General features: G+C 40.4%; 1 protein-coding gene across 1 annotated transcript in view; it reads left to right on the forward strand.

Annotated features, from left to right (window-relative positions):
- Elp2 (elongator complex protein 2) overlaps positions 1–8729 on the forward strand; it is a 44994-nt gene extending 36265 nt beyond the window's left edge. The window contains exons 5-12 of the mRNA XM_074088371.1: positions 488–717; positions 1452–1599; positions 2005–2196; positions 3416–3517; positions 4428–4593; positions 5423–5681; positions 6101–6315; positions 8183–8729. Coding sequence (XP_073944472.1) covers positions 488–717; positions 1452–1599; positions 2005–2196; positions 3416–3517; positions 4428–4593; positions 5423–5681; positions 6101–6315; positions 8183–8306 — 1436 coding nt within the window. The 3' untranslated portion in view covers positions 8307–8729. The remainder of the gene's footprint in view (positions 1–487; positions 718–1451; positions 1600–2004; positions 2197–3415; positions 3518–4427; positions 4594–5422; positions 5682–6100; positions 6316–8182) is intronic.
- The last annotated feature ends 5926 nt before the right edge of the window (positions 8730–14655 follow it).

The following is a 14655-nucleotide window of genomic DNA, read 5'->3' on the forward strand; positions in this document are numbered from 1 at the left end:
TACAAAGTAAGTGATTTTCAAAGTGGCCGTTAGACGGAAATAAGTTTGGGAACCTCTGCACTAGACTAGTGCAAAGTTTACTAGATGGCGCCACTGTTGCGTGAGGTTTTTAAGTGGGCTTTCAAAGTCTGTTATTACGGGCTTTGAAAAACAAAGTTTAGATTAAAAATCATATTTAATACATCTTAAAACCGTACCATAAAAATATCGAGTAATCACAGTTTTTGTTCGGAAAAAAAGGGAGGACAACAATTTTTGAGATTCAAAACTGTCTCAAAACAGACATTCATTGCCCTTCATCGCATAATTGCCATAATAATTTAATTTCAGGTATCACAAAATTATTCTAATTATAAATAAACCCGCCTAGCTCACCCAAAAACTATGAGATTTGACATTTTGGAGACCTCACGCTGCACTAGCGCCTCTAGCGGCCTCATTAGAAGCGTCAAAGTAAGGGTCAGAAACGTAATTTTCTGTGATACAGATGGCACCAAGAAGCCTGTGTACCGTCTCCTCTCGTCTTCACTCGACAAGACCCTGATCGTATGGGAGCCCGAGGGTGGGAGCGCGCAGGGTGCGTGGACGGAGCGCGTGCGGGTGGGGGAAGTGGGGGGCAGCGGGCTCGGCTTCTACGGCAGCCGGTTCGGGCCGCGAGGGGGGGCGATACTGGGGCACGGGTACAATGGCTCCTTCCATATATGGGAATTGGATAAGGTGAGATAGTTACTTTTATTTTATTAAAATCAAATTCTGGGGCCACTGTCTAACGCGCTGGCGTTCGCAATCGCATTCACTATCACTTCCTACCCTCGTCTTATAATTAAAATACTACTAACGTGACACATTACAGTCGCGAGTCCTTCGAACTACTCGCACATGATCACAAATTCCGGCACTCGTATCTCGAACTACCCGCCGTGCCGGTACTATTTGTGATCAAGTGCGGGTAGTTCGTGAGTGAAAATCACGAACGTTTTAAACATTATTAATATACGCTCGTCTTATACCGTGTAGCAGAAAAGAGTGGTGAAAACAATCGTGATTTAATGTAATTCCTGAGCCCAGCTCCGTTTCATTCTTTTAGAAATAGACACAAAAACATTCGCATTTTTTTTATTTAGAAACAAACAGTCTTACACAATAATTTTGCATTTTAGCTAAAGCTAGGAATTAGTTTTATATAAATAGACCTATAGTTCCCTGTAAAAAAAAAATAAGTACAGTTAACTTTTGTTAAAAAATATGAAACACGTTTAAACGTACAACCTATACCTAAGCAATATTAAGATCATCAATTATCTTAAGCCCATATACACACACATATACATGCATATATAAATATCTACTTCAATAAATCTCTGATACATTATTTAAAGTGACAGGACGATGTTTAAGACCAATGAGTTGTTTTAAATTTGCCATTACATATAAGATTTTTTTTTGATTAGGAGACCGCCCAGTGGGCGCCTCGCGTGGTGGCCGGCGGGCACTACGGGCGTGTTGAGGACGCGGCCTGGGCGCCCGGGGCCGCCCATCTTGTCAGCGTCGCCGCCGACCAGACCACGAGGCTGCACGCGCCGTGGCATAGGCCTGATGGTATGGACAGAGCTTTGAAACTATTACAAGAGAGCTTGGTGTTCATTTTTGAACACGAGAATCTCCAGAAATTCGTGGTCTACATTCACATTGTGTGAAACACCCGTGGACAATTTCGGTTTGCTCCAGCCAGATAACCAACTAAAACAAATGAGCAAATAATACTAAATAAATAAAAATCATGGGACAATTGTCATCAATCGATCTAATCTTAAGTTAAGCAAAGCTTGTACAACGGCAACGTATAAACATACTCATATAGCTCATATAGATAAAACGTACTTAAATACATATTAAACGTCCAAGACTCGAAAGCAAAAGTATTCGTATTATAATATCTCTGCCGCGACCGGGGATCAAACCCGCGACCACAAGCTTCATGGTGTACAATCTACTATTTTTCAGGTAGCACAGAATGGCACGAGCTAGCGCGCCCGCAAGTGCACGGCTACGACATGGCGGCCGTGGCGCTGGTGTCGGCGCGAGTGCTGGCCTCCGCGGCAGAGGAAAAGGTCGTCCGCGTGTTCGCCGCGCCCGCCAACTTCGACGCCAACTACGCTAACATCGTTGGCGCGCCGCTGCCTGGCCGGAGCGAAGGTAAAATGGCTGCGTATAGGACCCGGAATTATGCGTACGGCTATTGACAGATTGTAGTGTTGAGGTACGTGTACCGTGGCAGAGGATGTAAAGCCAAATGAAAGAATGCTTCAGGTTTGTAGCAACTTTAATACGACATGAGCCTACTTATATACGAAACTAAACTAGGGAACATGAAACAGACATATAAACTATTGCTATCTCACACAACATGCAAAATCGGTAAATGTGGGTGGGTTTTGCAGAGCCAAACGTGGATTACCCACACGCAATAATTATGAGAAAATCTCTGTCTGTCTGTGTAGCCACAGTCTGTGTAGCGAGCACCGCTTTTAATCGATTTTAGATTGATAGTTTTCTTATTTATTATTATTATTTATTTTATTTATGTTGTAATTACATCTTCTTCTTTAGCCGTTCTCAACCTCTAAGGTGTAGGCCTCCTTCAGCTTATGCCATCTGTTCCGGTCTTGAGCAGTTTCCAACCACTTTGTTCCCGCCAGTCTTTTGATATCGTCGTACCAACGCATTTGCGGTCTTCCTCTCGGGCGTGTCTCACCCCACGGTCTCCATTCTACCACTGCCCTGCACCACGAGCCATGTTTGCGGGCGACATGACCAGCCCACTCCCATTTCAATTTCGCAACCCGTTTAGTTACATCGCTCACTTTGCTTTGCTCTCTGACCCATTCGTTTCTTTTACGGTCTCCAGTGGCGTAGCTACCAAGGGGCTAGGCGGGGCAGTGCCCCGGGGCCCTCAAGCTCAGGGGGCCCTCGAAATTCTGCTTTATAGCTGATGATAAAGTTGCTTAGCATTTTTAAAGTATTTGTATATATAATGATTTTACTTCAAAAAAACCTTACCAGTTTTGATAGCAGTGGGCCCCATTTTTTTATTTGCCCCAGGGCCCTAGGTTACCTAGCTACGCCACTGACGGTCTCTCAGCGTAACTCCTACCAGTGTTCTCTCGATTGCTCTTTGAGCCACCTGAAGTTTGTGGAGGATCTCCTTAGTAAAAACCCAAGTCTCAGCCCCATACGTAAGCACAGGCAAGATGCACTGGTCGTGAATGCGAGCTTTTTGTTCGGCACTGAGCTTCATGTTGAACGCGAACTTGAGCTTGGAGTAAGCTGCCCAAGCCAGTGTTATGCGCCTGTCAACCCTTCAGTAAATATGGATGTAATTACATAATGATTTTTAATTTTTGGTTGTCCCCAGGCGCAGAAGGCGCGTCGGTGCCGTCGCTGGGGCTGTCCAACAAAGCTGTGTTCGCTGACGAAGACGACAACGACGGATATTTCGTGCCCGTCAACTTGACAGGTAAATAGTACATCAAAAAGCCACAGACTTGTTTGTCTGAAATTTTCTTCAATGCAATAAGTTTAGACCTTTTATTTAGATTTTCATGAAAGCAAAGCCGTGACTATAAGCTATTACTGACAACTACAAAAAGATCGATACGGCCAAAGTGACAAACATATGTATATATACATTCCTAGGCATATCGTGAAATGGCCGCATTTCATGAATTGCGCTGGCTAAGGGACATCCGCCATATCGTTCAAAACTCACAGTTTAACGATTTGCCTAGTGACGTTATGGCAGATCATGAAATTCTTAGGCATATCATGAAACGCCGCCATATCGGTTCTGGCACTTCGCGGCCGCTGCCGGCACGATCGCTTCACTCGCTCGGCTCGTGCGTTGTGGTCACAATTCATACTAACAATACTCCTCGCTTCGCTCGTCGTACCTAAATTCTTCTTTTTTTCGGCATATCACGATGTGCCTGGTATAGAGCTAGCAATATCGACGAATGCGTTGCTGTAATCGATCTACCGTATTGTTTCTCAGGCACATCGTGATATGCATGACCAACTTTTAGGCATATCATGAAATGCGCCATTTACGATCGGCCGCCGGTTTAATATGAAGGTCGTGTATACATATTTTCTTACCTTTGGCTGTATCGATATCTATTTATGTAGTTAACTGTACCTGTAACAACGGCAGCAACTACAAACAAGCGGTATACATATACCCCCTTATTCATAAAACTTAACAAGCCTATGTTAACTAACAAATGCTTTGTCCCTTTCTAACAAATACAAATGTCGAAGTGACAGATAAGGACAAACGAATTTTAGCGGCATTTTAACTAAAATAGGTTTGATTGTCGTTTATGAATAAGGGGGATATTCTCTGCAGCTGACCGTACTCTGTATTCCAGAGCCTCCGACAGAAGAGACCCTGATGCAGCACACGCTCTGGCCAGAACAGCAGAAGCTGTACGGGCACGGCTACGAGGTGTTCGCTCTGGCGGCGGCGCCTGACGGCTCGCTGCTCGCCTCGGCTTGCAAGGCCACGACCAGAGAACACGCCGCCATCCTTCTGTGGTGAGTGACGGAACCAGTGACTGGAGCCTCTGACAAGAGACCCTACAGCTTCTCATAGGGTCTGATCGACGGGCGAGTAAAACCGCGGTTTTGCGGCTCGTCGGTAAAGCTCGCCGGTGCATCAATACAATACCGTGAATTGAAAATACAAACTGAAATATAGATGCACAGAAAAACCAGAAAAATAAGACCATCACTGGGAATCGAACCCAGGTCCTCGGTATTCCGTGCCGCGTGCTATACCGCTACACCACTGATGGTCAACGGTACAGACACGAATTTCCCCTATGCACCTCATATCTCAGCTTGTTTGTTTCTTATTTTAGCCACTTAAGCAGTGACGCTAGCGACATCTATACCGTAGCCCTCATCGAGAAACTTTTTTCGGCACTCCATTGGAACTAACCGCTCACCCGGACAAGAGATGTCGTTACTAAGCAATCAAATTAAGATTGTTTTTTTGGAATCTACAATACCGTGGTTTTATATACCGACGAGCCGGGCTCGTGGCTCGTCAAGTATGTTTAATTTTTTACTCGGCTCGCCGTGTGGCTCGGCTAAGTGGTTAGAGAACCTGACTACGAAGCTTGAGGTCCTGGGTTCGAATCCCAGCCGGGGCAGATATTTGTGTGAATAACACGAATGTTTGTTCTCGGGTCTTGGATGTTTAATATGTATTTAAGTATGTATTTATCTATATAAGTATGTTTATCCGTTGCCTAGTATCCATATTACAAGCTTTGCTTAGTTTGGGACTAGGTCAATTGGTATCAAGTGCCCCATGATATTGATTTATTTATTTATTTATAAACAAATCAAAAAATTCCAGGGAAACATCGACCTGGCACCAGATCCAGAAGCTCCCGTGCCACCAGCTGACCATAACCCAACTGGCCTTCAGCCCGGACAGCCGGCACCTGCTCTCCGTGTCGCGGGACCGATCGTGGTACCTCCACACCAGGAGCGGCGACCAGTTCCAACTGGCCGCGAATACCGACAAGACTAATGGGGTGCACACCAGGATTATTTGGTGCTGCGCGTGGGCGAGTGACTCGGGTGTGTTCGGGACTGGCTCCAGGGAAGGCAAGGTGAGTGAGGATCCTACTAATGATGCGGAACGTTGTATGTGTGTGTGTGTTTTGTATGTATAGGTAGTTCCACCAGAGTTGAGGTCATGCACACAAGGACATGTCATGTAATGACAGCGGAATATTGTCATTTACTGATTCATTCTCCTTTTATTAACCCCCGACGCAAGAAGACGAAAGAGGGGTGTTATAAGTTTGATCGCTATGGGCGTCTGTGTGTCTGTTTGTGGCACCGTACCTCTTAAACGGGTGGACCGATTTGAATGCGGATTTTTGCCCACAGACAGACACACACACAGACATACAGACACACACAGTGGTCAAACTTATAACCCCCCTCTTTTTGCGTCGGGGGTTAAAAAACGAAGCATAGCGAAAGCCCTAAAACGGCTGAACGGATAACGTGACCAATGTTCCAGGTCTGCATTTGGTCTAAAGCCGAGCCTTCCTCGTCGTCGCTTGGCGACTACGCCCTCCTAGGGACGCCACTGGAGCTCCCGAAGGATTCGGTAACAGCGCTTGCCTTCGCGCCGCTGACCGACAGCGTGGTCGCCGTCGGGCTGGACTCGGGAAGGATCGGGTTTTACTCGTTCGACGTGCAACGATGGACGCTCCTCAAGGAGTTGGATTATAGGTAAGAAAGAAAGAAAAACAAAAAACCATAAGTCCGCCCGCCCGCATTTTCAGTCCGCCACCTTTAGTCTTAAAGTGTACTTTGACCAAGAATAGTATGATGCTAAAAGGGCCTGATGATGAAGCAGTCAGGCAGATTTACTATTTGTTCTTAGTTTTTTAACTCCAATCTTTTATCTCCATTTTTGTCTACCGGATTTTGAAAAAATAAATACTCAATTTTGTATGATTTTTTTAAAGATTGTCTGAAAAAACACTTATTTCGTATCTCTATTGACGTGAAAGATCTAACGTATACGAAATCTAATTATTTGGGTTCGTCTTTGACGTCTAAAACTGGTCGGTGGTTTGCATTTGAAACTAATTAACACAAAAGTTATTAAATTGTTCAACTTTGATGCCAAATATCTCGAAGACAATGAACTTTGAAGTAAATATGGGATACTATATTGCTTAAAACCGTTGTTGTTAATATAATATGCTACAAAAAACATTAGAAAACTAAGGAATTCAGATCGAAGGTCATTGGGGCATGGGATCCCCTTAAAATATAGTTAAATTTTCTCATTTCTGTATCTAAAAAATTCCGACGAAACAATAACCCGGTGAAACTGGAACTTTAGTAAAGATTGTTGTTTATTTTTTCAAAACTAACTCCTGAAGGGACGGTACGTTGACGCAATAGTTTCAAAACTAACTCCTGAAGGGACTGTACGTTGACGCAATAGTTTTAAAACTAACTCCTGAAGGGACTGTACGTTGACGCAATAGTTTCAAAACTAACTCCTGAAGGGACTGTACGGTGACGCAATAGTTTTAAAACTAACTCCTGAAGGGACTGTACGTTGACGCAATAGTTTGAAAACTAACTCCTGAAGGGACTGTACGTTGACGCAATAGTTTTAAAACTAACTCCTGAAGGGACTGTACGTTGACGCAATAGTTTCAAACTAACTCCTGAAGGGACTGTACGTTGACGCAATAGTTTTAAAACTAACTCCTGAAGGGACTGTACGTTGACGCAATAGTTTTAAAACTAACTCCTGAAGGGACTGTACGTTGACGCAATAGTTTTAAAACTAACTCCTGAAGGACTGTACGTTGACGCAATAGTTTCAAAACTAACTCCTGAAGGACTGTACGTTGACGCAATAGTTTCAAAACTAACTCCTGAAGGGACTGTACGTTGACGCAATAGTTTTAAAACTAACTCCTGAAGGGACTGTACGTTGACGCAATAGTTTCAAAACTAACTCCTGAAGGGACTGTACGTTGACGCAATAGTTTTAAAACTAACTCCTGAAGGGACTGTACGTTGACGCAATAGTTTTAAAACTAACTCCTGAAGGGACGGTACGTTGACGCAATAGTTTCAAAACTAACTCCTGAAGGGACTGTACGTTGACGCAATAGTTTTAAAACTAACTCCTGAAGGGACTGTACTTTGACGCAATAGTTTTAAAAACTAACTCCTGAAGGGACTGTACGTTGACGCAATAGTTTTCAAAACTAACTCCTGAAGGGACTGTACGTTGACGCAATAGTTTTTAAAACTAACTCCTGAAGGGACTGTACGTTGACGCAATAGTTTTAAAACTAACTCCTGAAGGGACTGTACGTTGACGCAATAGTTTCAAAACTAACTCCTGAAGGGACTGTACGTTGACGCAATAGTTTTAAAACTAACTCCTGAAGGGACTGTACGTTGACGCAATAGTTTCAAAACTAACTCCTGAAGGGACGGTACGTTGACGCAATAGTTTCAGAAAATTAAGAGGGGGTCAATTTTAATTCATTTTAGCTCGTGAAAGTCTTAGTTACCTACTAATAGAATAAAAGTAGTAATTTATCAATTATTCTGATTGCAGTGCCGCGCATCATATGACCGTGCGCAGGTTGAGCTTCAAACCGAAAGACGAGGACAGAGAGATGCTGCTGGCCAGCGCGGGCGCAGACCACCTCGTGCGGATCTACAGCGTGTATATATCTTGATGATAAATATATAATTATATCTGTTAGTCTTCGTTTTACTTGATAATATTACATAACTTTCAAGTCAATGCAATCACTAAAAGTGAGTGAAAAAGAACTTGCGAGGTTTTAAACAGACATACTGACAAACATTGCAAGTTAAAAGGTTCCCTGACCCGATCAATTTGCAGCGTTCTTTTGACACGTCGCCATATTAATGTAATATCTCCAATGTAATGTCCCCCATAGTAATTTTCATTGGTTATCTATATAGTATATGTATTACGTAATAAAATTTCTTATTTATCGAAAGAACAACTGCATTATTTACATCACTGTTTATGAGGCACACAGACACCAGCATTAATCTGTCATCTCCCAGGATAACAGGATCAAAGGAATTTGGGCACAAATTTGTGCCTCTGGGAGAGGACAGGTTAATATCGGCCACAGCGGAGCGTGCAAAAATATCTGACACGTCCTTCCGGCCCTAGAAATAGAGTCGTATCAGATATTTATGCACACTTGTTGTGTCAGATATTGGTGCTGGTGACTGTACCAAAGTCACGCATAAGGCACGTGTTCATGGGACAGGGAGTCAGGGAACCTGTTAAATAAAAATCTGTGTTCCTTTAATGAGGGCTATCGTTTTTTGTCTCACTAGATGGCGCACTGTTGCGTGAGGTTTTTAAGTATGGCTTTCAAAGTCTGTTATTACGGGCGTGAAAACAATGTTTAGATTAAAATCATATTTAATACACCTTAAAACCGTACCAAAAAATATCGAGCATGCCACAGCGTTGCATAGTCCCCGTTTTGTTGGGAAAAAAGGGAGGACAAAGGTTTCCGAAAAACAAAACACAGACATTCATAGATATTGCAAAATATTCACAAAATTATTCTAAATATAAATAAACCCGCGTAGCTCACCCAAAAACTATGAGATTTGTCATTTCGGAGACCTCACGCTACACTAGCGCCTCTAGTGGCGAATTCATACGCGATAGCCCTCATTGTTTGAATGACTGACAAGTCAATGAACTACAATCAACTATCTTACATATCCGCAAGCTACGTGCAGATACAACTCTGCGACACATCCTAGTGACTGCATGTTTTATGTGAAAGTGAATGAAGAGGGGCAACCCCTATCGATAGACAAATAAAATAGCGTTTAAAATAAAATATTTATTGTAAAACGTTCATTAAAATAGTCAAATTCCCCTATATACAGAGTATAACTATATACATTGGCATGCGTACGGTAACAGAAGGCACATGGCGACAATTTGATTGTCCATAATTTTCATTACTTACGCACCAAAACATGAGCCTGGCTGCTCAGTCAGTGTAAAACATACAAATATAGTCACATTATAAAAATTGAGCAGGCAAGTGTTAGAAAAATGAAGCTGATTTCAAAATGGCATTACTAGTAAATATTTTGGAGCGGCCAAGATGATCAAAAATATCGACACATGATCTATAATACCTTACTAATAGAGCGCACGTGACGTTATTTTTGACCACCTTGGCCCCTCCCAAATATCTGATGGCGACTGTACTAATGCTATTTTTAGTGATGCGTTTGAGTATTTTAGTTACGCTTCAATCAATGCACACTGGCAATAACGGTTGTGAGACTCACACTCACAAATTAATATATATATAACGAAATTGACGATGAAAACGCGGGTAGTTGTGCGTCGGTAACAGTTTCGTCAGGTAGTCGCGCGAGCAGAGCGGCGGCGCGCAGGGCGCGTGTTGCAGCAGCCGCCGAGTCGCGTTGCTCTTAAGAAGAAAGATGAAAGATGTCGAGCTAAACTCGATTTAAGATACGAGTTATCCGGGGCAATATCATTTAATATGAGCGAGTCTCACGGTAGTTTCATGTTCAAAATTAATATATTCTTGTAATCTAAAATAAAGTAATTTAATTTAACAAGGTGTTTTTTGCAGTTTATTGCTAGTGTGCAAAGGCATATAAAAATGTATAATTCAAGAGAAACTTCGTGGCACGCCGAGCTACAATAAGTGGGAACGGGTAACGTATATTGCGCGCTCTCTTGCACTTATAGAGCTATGGATAATGCCCAGCTGCGGCCTTATCCATTGCGAGGCTCCGGGCGGCTGGTCTTTGCGAGGCCCTTTGTCCTTCGTGAAAAGTATGTGAGGCGAAAATATAGTTATAAAAATCTATATTTTTTTTAATTCGTTTGGGTTGTTGCGCGAGGCCCCGGGCGGTTGCTCTGTTCGCCACCCCCTAAGGCCGCCTCTGATAATGCCCACCTATTCATAAGACTCGTAGGTGCAAGGGAGCACGCAATTCTTACCCACGTTTTATAGCTCCGCGTGCTACAAACGTTACACATGGACACAGCCTCCTCTTATAAATTTAAGGCTTATTTTTAAAACCTTCGTATGGACGCAATATTTTATACTTGTGATAAGTCCTTATTTTAGCAGTTAAATGGAAGGTTAGTAGGTACTATGCGAATCTAGCACTGGTCACCCTAAACTTGGCAGCGTATCTAATAATACGATCATCTTTTTGTATTTTTTTTGGTGTTTTTTTACAACTACAAGATTGTTTTTTTGGAATCTTTTTGTATTTTTTATTTCAATTCCAAATTTTTACTTTTACGGTCATCCCGTAAAACCTAAATTGAAAATACAAACTAAAATATAGATGCACAGAAAAATAAGACCAACACTGGGAATCGAACCCAGGTCCTCGGTATTCCGTACCGCGTGCTATACCGCTACACCACTGTTGGTCACAAGAATCCAGCGAGGCTTGAATTGAGTAAACTTGTCTCAACTTGCCAAATTCAGGGTTAAACAATAGCACTTTTATTGTAAAATTAAATGATTAAAAATATCTAAGACATAAATGTAAACTGTAAATTACGTATATCGAAACCGCATACAAAGAAGTGAAGTGACCCAAATGGCGGCGTCAATTCAAATTATTCCACCGTCACCATATCATTTACGGCATCGGAAACCGTCAGGTCACCTCATTTCTTAATCAGCGGTACGTGTTCAGACATTAAATGATGGCAGTAATGTCTTTGCCAGGTCTACCGATACTTCTTATTCCTTAATCTAGCCATATACAGAACTTTTGACTGTAGAGCCAAATTATAATGCGAAGCCACTAACGTGAATTTTAAATATCGCCTACGCGATCACTCGCGTTACTTTAAATATCGTCTACATAGGAAGTAGCGCCGTAACTTCCCCTGATGGAACCTGTATCAAAATTTGTTGGTCCTCCTCCCGAATTGCGACCAAATCTTTGCTTACACAATGCCTATTTAAATCAGGTGAGGTATTTACATCACGTGAGATAGCGGTCAATCACGATCAGTGTCATGGGAAAAAAAAAAACCAAGTAGCCCACCCACGTCATTTTGCTACTAAGTATCCCTTGCATGCCAATATGTTAGCAACCCCTCGTAGACACTTATCGTCACTACTTTGAAGAAACTCATAAATACTTCAACAAAATTGACCCAAGATAAATATTCATAAAGTTCACTCGGGAAAATTATCTATCGATTTTAAGGCACGAGCTTTTAAAAACATCTGACGATTTCACAAATTTGGTACTTTATGTCAGGAGAAGAAGGAAGAGCGCGATGAGACGTCGGTAGCGATGTAGGCATTTTAAGTTTTTACTGACTTTTCAGTGTTTGATTGCATTCAAAAACATAATGCTGATGAAACCACCCGCGGTAGACTAGGCAAAGCATTCGGAAACAGTAAACTAGAAACTAGAGTGGAATTATTACAACTACGAAATTGAGAATAAAATTGTACATTATTATGACAAGTTACGTACAGGCTATCATTAGAATTAACGTTAACGTTATAGGCACAGTAATAGTAGAAGATCCGAACTTGAAAAAATCTGTACCGGTCTGATATTAGAATGAAATGTATTTTATAATAAATTTAGTATATTAGAAATGGTTTTGCTAAAAAAATCCTGGACAGGCTATTTTTTTCTCAATAATTTTTAATTAAATGCAGACAACCCTATATCAACGTGTTCACAATAAAACAAAGATAACGTTCAGATACAATTTGTTCCATTATTTAATTGAAAGTAACTGGCATCGACATAACTGTTTAAGTATAAACCTGGCAACCCAGTAGTTCGTCCAGGTAAACAATAGCAAACCCAACCATTTACATATTATACTTTAAGTCAATATATATTTTTTTTATTATCTCCATGATGTAACAAAAATTTATTAAAAATATATTTTTTTTAATAAGTAAAAATAGCCTGTTTAGGATTTAGGATTTTTTTAGCAAACCCATTTCTAATATATTTTCTAATACACTAAATTTATTATGAAATACATTTCATTCTATTATCAGACCGGTGCAGATTTTTTCAAGTCCGGATCTTAGACCATAATGGTCACACACATTTTGTCACCAAGTATAGGATCTTTATTTATGTGGATGACGGTAAAATGCAGTGTATGAGAACCGAGCATGTATATTTTTTATAGGTTGTACAAAAAGAGCATAACACGAGCCATTTTACCAAAGACTATGTACCTTTTATTTTCATGCATTACTATATAATTATATTTTTTTACTTTTTATTGGTTTATATTGATCAATTTATATGTCTTTATAAATTAAAAATGATTAAAAAATATGTAGATACTTTTTTGTTTGTGGCTGTTGACACCTGATTACCTTGGTCTTAGACAAAGATTTTATTTTATGCACCAGAGCATAAAAAGTCATTTTATGTCGCCTAGATCCAGCATAAGCACAAACTTTACGAGCATGAGCAGTGAAAACGAGATTTTTAGTTGTTTGGAAGCAAATGGATTGGCAAATTTGCCATACAAATTTATGAAAGAACCGCGTTTTTGGTAGCTCATGAAAAGTATGTAGTCCAACTCCAAACTAACAGAAAAGTTGATAAAAAGCTTTGTTCTGGCTCTATATAAAATAAACTAAGAATAAAAATTCAACAACAATAGAAGAATGCGATGTTATGCACAATAACCATAAAGTTCAAATTACAACTACCGAAACATTTTTATTTTCAGATTGTATTACTCAGATCAAACTGCAAGTAAATTGAAATGCAAAAGAATATAAGTCTTCAAATGTCACTTGTCTTTTATAAATGAGGTATTTACATATTGAAGGCAGCATGTGATATAAAAATACTTAATCTTAATAAATTGCAGATACGGAAACTATATTAGCATATAGCACCAACAGTTTTATAATCCATTACAATTAAATTCCAACTTAATTTTCCGTAAAACATAACTATTTTAAGGATTAATGTTTTCATCTAAACTACATAATATAAAGACACAATATTTGATTATGAATCATAAATAAGCTCGAAAATTATTTAACAGATTTTAAAAAATATCTCTCATCTATAAAAAGCTATATTATCACTATCAGCGAGTGACATAAGCTATATTTTATTGCGGAAACTTGTAAATTTATCACAAGATACAGACGATACTGCGGGCAATAGCTAGTGTGTTATAAAAATTTACAGACTTGATCTAATTTCACGTGCCTTTTTTTTAAACAGCGTGCTCGATTCGCGTCAAATGTTTTACAACAGTTTATATATATAGTCACGACCATTCATTTGGAACCCAATTAAAAAAAAAAAAAAAGATTTATAGACATTCAACTTTTATGGGTCCCAAGATAAAGTTCGTGAAAAAACACTACTAAAAATGCATAAGCAGTTTGGCGTAGATTCACCAAAATTATCTGTATATCTAATACTAAAGAGATATAGTCTGTTTGTGTGTCGGGCGTTATTTTTAGCCTCCTGGATCCCTGTGTCCTTTATAAAGAACTAAATGGACATCAACTTTGAGTTCTGACGTCATGTAAATACACGTAGCCTAAATTGCCGGGCGGACTTCATTCAGAACTAAAACATGCCGGGCGGACTTCATTCAGAACTAAAACAAATGCTTTTAAAAATAACACAAACGACAGAAGGTTCAGGTCTCTAGGTTAAATTCTTTTTAAGAGCCATCGCGAACTGTGCTTATTGAGCACTCGCCACTGTTTATAATTTAGCCGAGTTATACATAATCGTAGTAAATATTATCAATAATAAACGAGAATAGCATTATACGGCCAAATTACGAACAGTAGCAAGTGGCTCAACAAATCAACCCCGATTCGCGACTGGCCGATCGATCTTGCCGTCCCGCTGATGCTTATTTATACTATTTAATACGAGAGTGAGAGGGACGGCACGACACGAACTTCGATTTTCGAATTTCGTAGTAGCCCCCTGTGCATTTATGGGCTTTTATGGCAGCATATTTTTTTTATTGGGACCCAG

Source organism: Choristoneura fumiferana, chromosome 5, assembly GCF_025370935.1.
Source record: "Choristoneura fumiferana chromosome 5, NRCan_CFum_1, whole genome shotgun sequence".
Taxonomy (NCBI): domain Eukaryota; kingdom Metazoa; phylum Arthropoda; class Insecta; order Lepidoptera; family Tortricidae; genus Choristoneura; species Choristoneura fumiferana.